The sequence below is a fragment of the Fistularia commersonii genome, chromosome 8 (genome assembly GCF_037954325.1).
Source record: "Fistularia commersonii isolate RoL2024-O1a breed Wild chromosome 8, RoL_Fcom_v1.0, whole genome shotgun sequence".
In the NCBI taxonomy this organism is placed as follows: domain Eukaryota; kingdom Metazoa; phylum Chordata; class Actinopteri; order Syngnathiformes; family Fistulariidae; genus Fistularia; species Fistularia commersonii.
The window spans coordinates 3,333,888-3,345,000 of NC_141291.1; the positions used below are offsets into that span (position 1 = coordinate 3,333,888).

An 11,113-nucleotide genomic window follows, 5' to 3' on the forward strand; every position below is an offset into this window, starting at 1 on the left:
GCATGTAGTACACGCAGTATTTGCAACACTTACAGTACTCGCAGTATTTAAAGTACTCCTACGTTTGAGTACTTTTGCAGTAAAGGAGGTGTGACTTGCAGAGGGAAGTTATGTAACCTCTGATGTTGTGTAAGTTGTTTTTATTTAGTTTTGAATAAATCATCCCCCCGCCTTCTCCGCTGTAACGGCAAAACACCGCTCCTTATTTCAATTTATTTTTTTATTCCTCCGCTGACGGGGCTGATTTTCGCCGGGCCGTGTTTTTATTCGTCCGCCGAGCCGTCATCCGTTTTCCTTAATTAGCCGGCGTCACCGCCGGCGTTTGCGGTTGTTATTACCGTGTCGTTACACGGCGAAGGTCGTTCTGGTCTCCGGTTAGCGCCGTCGCCTCGGAAAACCGAACGTCCGCGGCTTGCCGACGTGCCGACGAGCAAACGGGTCATCCGTGACGGGCGGCGACGTGGAGGTCAAAGTTCACCTGTGTGACGGATAAAGGCCGACCCCGTGATTGACAGGTCGGGTTTAAGCCCCGCCTCCTGGGCCTGCTGGCAGGACGTTGACGGGTTGAAAAACTCATTTCTGACAATCCTCACCTGCATTTGAACTTCGGGCGCCGTTTGATTTTGTGTTTTTGTGTGTGTGTGTGTGTGTGTGTGTGACCTGTCTGTGGGCGGAGCCTCAACAGAATCGTTTTCTGCGTCCGCTCTGATCGGACGCTTTGATAATCCAACCTTCAGAAGGCGAAGGCGCCGCTTGATCTTCCCGCCATGTCAAACAGAGGTGTGTGTGTGTGTGTGTGTGTGTGGGAGGGGCTCCTCGCCGCTGTCAGGAGGAATCCCGGCGCCGTTCGCTCAGAGCCGCTCGCCGTTGGGGGGGGGGGGGGGTTGTCACTTTCAGCCTTTATTGCGGTTCTGATTGTGTTACTCCTGCGATGGTTTCCATAAATCTCCACGCCTTGGTTGTAAGACATCGCCGCTAAAACGCGCCGCCGCTCGCCGTGTTATTTTCCCGCGGAGATGCGAACACCCCCTCCTCCCCGCCCCCCCCCCCCGCGTCCGTCCGGCGGCCATGTTTCATCCGAGCCGAGGCCTCGGAGGCGAAGATTCCCGTCTCGCTGTCAGGAAAACGACTCATGTGAGACCTCGCAATCACCAGAGGGCATGTGCGCGCATGTGTGTGTGTGTGTGTGTGTGTGTGTGTGTGTGTGTGTTCAACCTCTTCCTCACCTCGGACGTGTGTTTAAAAAAAGAGTTTCACCCCCGGCGACGCTGGAGACCTCAATTAGTGGCGACGAGGGATTTGTGAATTATTTAGAGCAGCTGCCCTTTTTCTCCATTTTTAACGAGGATTTAATTAAAGGGCCGGCGCTCGGGTGCCGAGGACGGACAGAAGGTTCCGGGTTGGATTCCCGTGTTGCTCGGGTCCCTCACACACACACTCACACACACACACACACACATGCAGGAGGTTCACTGGAAACCCTGCATTGGTGAAATGTTGTCTGTGCGGCCCTGTGATTGGTCCAGAGCGACCGCACCTCTCATCCAATCACAGCCTAGGACACTTTTTCGCCTTGTAAGCTACTTTTCAAATGACCATGTGAAAAATAATCAACCGCCACTAAAAAAAGGTGAATATATATTTATTTGTATATCTACTGATGTACGTTACACAATAATTGTTTGTGGATCTTGCATAACTGCGTGAACCCTTATGGAAACATTACAACAGAATACTTTTTTGGTAAATACCTTATTTTAATGACTTAAATGGAGTCGGCAGCATAGTTGAAGTTCGCCGTGAGAAAAATGACGGCTGGGATTTTAGTTCCTTCACCTTTCTCCTTTTCGGCTCACTTTTCAGAGGGAAGTCGGTGGTGTCGTTTTTATGAACACTCTGAAAAAGCCGCTCCACGTTTCCCTTCCTCGGTACGGGAATGGCGGAACGGCAGATGAGGCGAACGCACTTTGAAAATGTGATATTAAAAAAAAAAAAAAGTCCACCTCCCATTCCGTATGGAAGTGATACGTTTTAGTTTTTTTTTTTACTCGGTCCGGCTCATTTTTATACCTATAAGTTAAGAAGACATAAATTGGAGGCTAACACGCTAGCTTGCTAGAACGCGCTGTTACGTGCACATGCGCAGTAAGAAAGCGTGAACGTCTCTATTTGCATTATGAATGAACGGTTGTATAACTTAACATGATGTGTGAATGAGAGGGTGAATAAGTCACATGACACAAATTAATGAGTGGATTGGTTGTATGTCGTCATGTGACGCGTGAATGAGAGGGTGGATAAATCATATGACATGTGAATGAATGGTTGTCGTTTTCTTTGTGGGGTCATGTGACCCACGGGAACCCGCCCCGCCCAATCACAGCTGAGAATGGCCTCCTGACGGCGGGATCCGCGCGACAGATAATGAACGGATTTATTCTTTTCATTAAGGCAGCAATTCTGCTGAGTTATGTTGTTAGCACGTATTATTAGCATGTGTGCTAATAACAGTGAGCTTGCGGCGAACGTGAGCCGCATGGCGTGGACGTCTCCGTCCTGGGTGTCCACGGCCGCCCCGCCGCCACCGGACTTTGACGGGCGTTTAATGACACGTCACGGCGGCGGAACAGGTAATCAATCCCCGCCGGCGCTAATGTATGGATCTGTGATCAGTGGAGGGAAGACGAGGGCACTGGTGAAGCGGGAAACCAAGGAGACTCACAGGATCCTCCTCTAAGCTGCCAGGAGGACATCTATTGATCAACACACACTCTGTGTGTGTGTGTGTGTGTGTGTGTGTGTGTGTGGCTATTGTCACCAAGAAAGGTGTTCCGCCCGCATGTGGATGGATTGATCAACGATGGATGGATGTTGGATGGATCAATCACTGGTGGAAAGAGGGAAGATTGGATGGATGGATCAATCTATCGATCAATGATGGAGAGACAGACGGATTGATGGATGGATCAATCAGTGAAGGACAGGTAGGCGGACGATTGGATGGATTGGTGATAGACAGATGAATGTATGATTGATAATTGTATAGATTGATCAATGATGGATTGATTGTTGCATTAATTGAAAATGAGATGGACAAATGGATGAGAAATGTTTGTATGGATCAATCAATAATGGATGGATCAATCAATGGATTAATCGATAATTAGATGGACAATCGCATGGATTGATGAGTCAGTGACAGACAGATGGATGAAGGGTGATTGATGTGTGTATGGATCAATCAGTGATGGACAGATGGGTGTGTAGATGGAAGGATCAATCGATCAAATATGGCTAGAACCAAAAAACATGGCGGCTTTACGTTTGAATAAGATGGTGAATGCTTGGATGATTGATAGCTGAGCGTCCAAACCAGACCATGTGACGCAGCATCAGGTCCAGTGGAACCCCGAGGATCTCTGAGGAACCCTGAGGAGCCCTCAGGATCTATGAGGAACCTTTGGATCCCTTTGGAACACTGTGGAACCCTTGGAATCTCTGTGGAACGTTGAGGAACCATTGGAATCCCTGAGGAACCCTCAGGGTCACTGAGGAACCCAGAGGAGACCTCGGAATCTCTTGAGGAACCTTCGGATCCCTGAGGAACCCTTGGAATCCCTGAGGAACGTTGAGGAACCCTTGGAATCCCTGAGGAACGTTGAGGAACCCTTGGAATCCCTGAGGAACGTTGAGGAACCCTGAGGAACCCTTGGAATCCCTGAGGAACTCTCAGGGTCACTGAGGAACCCTGAGGAGCCCTGTGGAACCCTTGGAATCTCTGAAGAATGTTGAGGAACCATTGGAATCCCTGAGGAACCCTTGGGGTCACTGAGGAACCCGAAGGGGCTGTGGGAATCTCTTGAGGAACCTTTGGATCCCTGAGGAACCCTTGGAATCCCGGAGGAACCCCAAGGATCATTGAGGGATCAATGAGAATCTCAGAGAATCTCCGAGGAACGTTGAGGAACCCCGAGGAACCCCGAGGAACCATTGGAATCCTTGAGGAGCCCTCGGAATCTCTGAGTATCCTTCGGATTCCTTTAGGAACCCTGAGGAACTCTTGGAATCCCTGAGGATCACCGAGGAACCCTGAAGAGCCTTCAGAATCTCCGAGGAACCTTCGAATCCCTGAGGAACCCTCAGGATCACTGAGGAACACTGTAGAGCCCTCGGAATCTCTGAGGAACTTTGAGGAACCCTAAAGATCCCGAGGAACCCTTGAATCCCCGTGGAACCCCCAGGACCACTGGGGAACCCTTGGGGTCTCTGAGAAACCCTCGGGATCCCTGAGGAACCATTGGAATCCCTGAGGAACCCTCAGGATCACTGAGGAACCCTGAAGAGCCCTTGGAATCTCTGAAGAACCTTTGGATCCCCGAGGAACCCTGTGGAACCCTTGGAATCCCTGAGGAACCGAGGAACCCTTGAATCCCTGAGGAACCCCCAGGATCACTGGGGAACCCTTGGGGTCTCTATGGAACCCTGGAGATCACCGAGGAACCCCAAAGAACCCTGAGGAACCCTCAGGAACACTCTTCAGCAGCTCAAACCAGGATAAGTTCTGAATAATTCATCCGGCGTTTGCACGCCCGGGTCGGCGCATCCACGGCGCATCCACGGCAACCGGCTCGGCCTCCGACGGCGGTCTGACATCAGACGTGATGAAAGACGCGGCGGCGGCGAGTAGAAACTATTAAATTCCACTGTAACCACCAGGTAGAAGGAGGTCAAACATTTATTAAATGAGAAGGAAGAATAAAACCATGAATGATCTCCCACGTCAAATCAAGTCACTCCAGGTGTGTGTGTGTGTGTGTGTGTGTTTGTGTGTGTGTGTGTGTGTGTACGCGCTCCATCGAGCACCACAAAAGGTGATGTTACGATCGATTGCACTTCAAGGATTAATGCAGCAGTCTATCAGACTGTGACTGTCCACTAATTACCCTCCGTCGGGGGGGGTGGTGGAACGTACCATTCCTGCAGGGGGGGTGTGGAACGTACCATTCCTGCAGGGGGGTGTGGAACGTACCATTCCTGCATGGAGTGGGGGTGCAGACCTCTCCTGCACCAGGGAGGGGGTGTGGTTTTCTCGTCGTTTTCTCTCCGGGGTGAAATATCTCGCCGCGTTTCTGTGACGTTGCAGAAATTTCCAATCGGCATGGAACGGCTCGCTTTGCCGAACGCCGGGTTCCTCTGGCCGGGTTCCTCGGGCCGGGTTCCTCGGGCCGGCGCTCCGCGGGACGGAGTGGATCCTCCGCGGCCTGAACCCCGATGCATCGCACCCAACGGGCCAATAATGAGTTTCCACTCCTGGGAAGAGGAGGAGGAGGTCGTCCGCGGCTTTGCTCACCTGCGGTCGGACAGAGTAAATAGCGACGGGGCGTGCGGACGACCCAGGGGGGCAGGTGGGCGTGCACGGAGCAGCGGCGTGCACGGAGCAGCGGCGTGCACGGAGCAGCGGCGTGCACGAGAACCACAGCGAGCGGCTCGGTGTGACGACTGAACACCTTTGACCTCTGAGAACATGTGAATGAATGAATGAATGAATGAATGAATGAATGAATGAATGAATGCTTGCATGGCTCTCAATGGTGCGTGATTGAAAAGCTGAATTCATTATTATTTATTTCAATATAAAACATTTGAATGAATGAATGAATGAATGAAGAGTTGTATGTCTCTATGACATGTGAGTGAATGGTTATATTTCTCCGTATGATGCGGGAATGAATGAGTGAGTGAATGGTTGTATGTGTCCTCATAACATGTAGATGAATGTTGTATATTTTTTATAACATGTGAGTGAATGAATGTATAAATGAATGAATGAATGAATGGGTGAATTAATGGTTGTATGTCTCCATGTTGTATGTATAATACTTGAGGGAAAGAAGGGATGAACATTTTATATCTCTTTATAACATGCAAATGACTGAATGAATGAATGACTAAATGAATGAATGAATGAATGGTTATGTTTCTCCATATGATGCAGGAATGAATGAGTGAGTGAATGGTTGTTGGTTTCTATGATTTGTAAGTGAGATGGTGAATGATTGTATGTGTCCTTTTAACATGTATATGAATGTTGTGTGTCTTTTTATAACATGTGAATGAATGAATGAATGAATGAGTGGGTGAATAGTGGTTTTATGTCTCTATAGCATGTGAATGAATGTTGTATGTCTCTATTTTGTATGTATAATATGTGAAAGAATGAAGGGATGAATATTTTATGTCTTCTTATAACATGTGAATGACTGAATGAATAAACAAATGACTTGGTGAATGAATGGCTGTATGTCTATAGCATGTGAATGAATGTTGTATGTCTCTTTATAACACGTGAAAGAATGAAGGGATGAAATTTATGTCTAGAACATGTGAATGAATGAATGAATGAATGTTGTATATCTTTATAACATGTGAGTGAATGAAGGGATGAATATTGTATGTCTCATCATAACATGTGAATGAATGAATTTTGTATGTCTCTTTATAACACATGACAGAATGAATGGATGAATGTTGCATGTCTCTATAGAACATGTGAATGAATGAATGAATGAATAGTTTTCATGACTTCGTTCCAATATTTGTTTGGCACTGCTCCGCTAATAGAAATCCGCGTAGCTACAAGCCTGGATGCTAACGGAGCCAGTTCTCACACACACACACACTCACCAACACACACTCCTAGCCTTCATTAACTTCCCTATCACCAATCAAACTGATTGATTTGCTGTGTTAGCTCAAGTCGAGGTTAGCGCGCGTATTTCCTTCCCCAGCCGTCGACCGAACCCGTAAACGGGGGGAAGTTTCCCGATGACGACCGGCGTGTTTCCTGTCATGTGACCCCCCCCCCCCCCCCCCCCCCCCGCTTCCAGTGTGTTTGTCATCCCGGGTCCGAACGGACTCGCTTTAGCATATCGACGCGAGCGCCGCTAATCCTCCGGGTGAGGAAGCCGCCCCGGAGGGTTCCATTATTTACGGGACGGGTCTATTTCCTGGTCTGCAATGGAGTATTGTGAGAAGGAGACATGAAAATGGATGATCTGAATACTCAAGTACTACTGAGGTACTACTGGGTACTATTCAATAAACACACACACACACATGCACACACTCCTCAAGGGTCCTCATTCTTCGCTCCCGCAGCAGGTAGATCTCCAGGTGATCTAGTTGTCCAGGAGAACGTTGTGATGCAGAACCTCCTGGACCAGCGGGTTCTTCTCTCTGGACTCACGGCTGGATCTGTGTTTCTGCAGGCGAGCCATCTGGCGGAGGAGGTGGAGCTGGAGAAGGTGGAGGTGGAGATGGTGTTCCTCTCGGATACTGGAGCTTCTCCTGGCTGGCTGAGGACAGCCTGACTTTTCCCAGCGGCCCAGAACCCGTCTCAGGTGAGCACACACACACACACACACACACACACGTGTGTGAATTGGCCTGACCACCATCAGAAGCAGGTTCTAGCGTGGATGAGAAGGTTCCTCACTCGGACTGGAACTCAGACTGTGGGTTCTCCATGTTCAAATGTGCTAACCACACATGCTAACCGTGTCCAAAACCCCTCAGGAGGTCCACTGAAGCCTCCGAACCGGTGAATGTGCGTGCGCCCTTGTGATTGACAGGTCACGGGTCAAACCCCGCCCCCCCGGCCCCGATGTCAGCAGTGATTGGCTGCCGCCCCTGCTAGCGGGATTAGCGGCCGCGATAATGAGCAGATGAAAGAATGAACCTCGGTTTCTTGTTTCGCCTCAGAATGAGAACCATCGTGGGCTAAACAGACGAGCACGGACTCTTTTATCAATTTTTCTCTTTCTTTATATATATATATGAATGCGTATCTCCTCGGCTTTATGACAGCAGTATAATGTTACCATTTAATTTGAGCCGGTTAATGGAGCCCCTTTTGTCTCTGCCTGGCGGTGAAGGTTTCTCAGAGCACAATGGAGAACCGGACGGGTCGTTACGTGTCCTTCACCAGGACGGGGACGTCGTTCCTCGCCGGTTCCCCCGGGTTCCTCTGGTTTTTCTAAAACGGCTCGGTATAAGTTGCGAACTGTCTCCCCCTGGTGGCGATACAAGATCTCGACCTCCTCGGTGGGAGTCACCGAGAGCTGGAAGACGCTTCCTCGTGTTCGACCTCCTTGCTGGAGGAGATGCTAATTCAAGCTGCGAGGTCACGGTCGACCCGGCGCTTCAGGTGGTTCTGTTTGTTGCTCCAGCAGGTCCCCGAAGGTCCACCTCGCAGGCTAGCATGTAGCTAAGTGTCTCCTTGAGCTAACGCCCCATCGGACTGGCGTTTGAATGGAGCTTGGAGTTTCTCCTCTTGGTAATGGAAGCGGACGTTCCTCCTGGAGGGTTCCTTCACCTGGACGCTGGCCGGGGTCCTAATTTAACGTCCGGGAGGAAAGAAAAGAGATGGAGCCAATGAATTAACGGCAGGGTTGGAAGGGACCTTCGGAGGTCGGAGGAACATCTGACCCCGCAGCTCGTTGTGGAAATGGAAAAACAAGAAGCGCAGGCAGGAATCCATAAACAAACAGAGGTTCTCCACAGCCAATCATCTACCTCCATCCAACCCACAGCCAATCAACTGCTTCCATCCAACCCTCTTCTCTCACACCAGCTAACTTCCTGTCTTCCTCCCCTCCATCCTTAGACCTCCCTGGTCTTCCTCTAGACCTCCTCTGTCCAAGTCCAAACCATCTCAGCCCGACTTGATCTCCAGAACATCTAACACGTGTCGTCCTTCTGACAGGCTCATTCCCTTCTCACTCCTCATGTTTGCTTATCTCACCTCCTTCTTCTCCACGACCTGCTCTCAGTGAAACCATGCCTGTGGTCGCCACAGCAGCACGATGGCGCCGGGGGTTGATGATGTCATCGGCGGGTTCGGGGCAGGGGTGGCCTAGCGAGGGTGTCAGAGGAGCCCAAAGCGATGGCGCCAAAGTCGTACTCCTAATTTACGATGACGGACTTTGGAGTCCACCTTCAGCACCTCAACAACGCCGGCGATTCAAACCAAAGAAGACTTCAGAATCCAGATCCTTCCGGTACCTGGAGGTGAAGCAGAACTTTGTCTTCCTCTCTGATCATCAGAAGTTCTCCCTGAGGTTCTGCGGAGTCATAACGAGGACTTGCCTCCGAAATGCGCCTCGACTCCGGGTTCCGGAGAGTCAACCGATGCAAGAAACGCAAAAAAAAAAAAAAAAACGGACCTCAAACCCGAAGATCTGCTCTCCACGTCGACACCAGAACCGGCTTCTGAACACGAGGTCGCGGCAAGTCGGAGGAGGAGCCGCGAGCGGGATGTCGGATGGAACGTGACGTACGGCAAAATACAAAAGCGTGGAAAAGATAAGCAAAGCATCCTGTGGGAACATCTGGAGAGAACAAACGGGAAGAGATGAAATGAACCAGGTGGAGGAACGCGGTGGAGAACGGGTTCTGCAGAGGCTCGGGGTGTCACGGTTCTCCGGGTTCCTCCCAGAGTCCAAAAACATGCAGGAGCTTCATTGGACACGCGAAAGTGTCCAGACGAATGAGAGGGTGAATGTTGTATGTTAACATAAAGCATGTAAATGAGAGGGTGAATAGTTGTATGTTTATATATGTAAGTAAATGAGAGGTTGAATGGTGTGTCAATATAAGGCATGTGAATCAGAGGATGAATTTTGTATGATTATATATGTATGTAAATAAGCAGGTGAATAGTTGTATGTTTTTACATGTATGTAAATAAGAGGATGAATACTGGTATGTTTATGTATGTATGTAAATGAGAGGGTGCATGTTGTATGTTTATACATGTATGTAAATGAGAGGGTGAACAGTTGTATGTGTACATAAAGCATGTAAATGAGAGGGTGAATAGTATATCTAAGTTTCTTCATCTTCTGTTATGCAATTCCAAAAAAAAATGTTTTACATTCTGGATTCATTACAAATCAACTGAAATATTGCAAGCCTTTTATTATTTTAATATTGCTTATCATGGCTTACATCTTAAGAAAACTCAAAAATCCTATCTCAAAATATCAGAATATCATGAAAAAGGTTTTTTTTTTTTTTTTTTTTTGTTTTTTTAATTGCATTACAGAAGATAAAGAACTTTATCACAATATTCTAATTTTCTAAGACAGTCCTGTATAGGGCATATAAATGAGAGGATGGATTTTGTATGTTTATATATGTATGTAAATGAGAGGATGAATAGTTGTTTGTTTATATATGTATGTAAATGAGAGGATGAATAGTTGTTTTTTATATATGTATGTAAATGAGAGGATGAATAGTTGCATGTTTATATTTGTGTGTAAATGAGAGGATGAATAGTTGTTTGTTTATATTTGTGTGTAAATGAGAGGATGAATAGTTGTATGATTATATATGTATGTAAATGAGAGGATGAATAGTTGTATGATTATATTTGTGTGTAAATGAGAGGATGAATAGTTGTTTGTTTATATATGTATGTAAATGAGAGGATGAATAGTTCCAAATATTGACCGGGTTGTCGACTGCTTCCCTGCAGGGGTTTGTTGTGATGCTAACTCGCCCTTTACGCGAGCCTTGAAGAGCAAACACATCTGGCCGCTAACATGGAACGCAGTCTCCTACTAATACCAGAGGGCTAGTGTTTAGTCGTTCCACTTCCTGTTTCTGGATGAAAATGGCGTAAAATCAGAATTTGTTTAATATCGCCAAGCTGGAGACGCCGTATTCGGCATCGGTGACGGCGTTGTGGAAAGGATGTTGTCCACAGCGAAGGGCCTCCTTAGCTCCCATCAGCTCTGACTTTCAGAGCTTCTTCACAAGTCGGGGTCATGCTGGCGGTGATGACTCACACACACACACACACACACACTCACACACACACACACACACGCACACATACATACCCGAGGCTGAACTGTCATGCGGTTGTTGTGAAACATCCTTGACTGTATGTGAGGGACCTCTGGATCCGGATCGTCATTCCACCCCCCCGCCGTCCCCCGAGACGTGTCAGATGGATCCGCCCGCCGTGCACGTTCGGCCCGGAGGAACAGTCAGGGACGTATTTGCGACTTCGCTCGCCGCGTGCTGGTCTTTAGCCCCGCCCCCT

General features: G+C 48.4%; 1 protein-coding gene across 1 annotated transcript in view; it reads left to right on the forward strand.

The window, feature by feature from the left end:
• The window catches only part of alk (ALK receptor tyrosine kinase), a 216,739-nt gene that overhangs the window by 119,304 nt on the left and 86,322 nt on the right, over positions 1–11,113 (forward strand). The window contains exon 2 of the mRNA XM_086150483.1: positions 7,269–7,400. Coding sequence (XP_086006609.1) covers positions 7,269–7,400 — 132 coding nt within the window. The remainder of the gene's footprint in view (positions 1–7,268; positions 7,401–11,113) is intronic.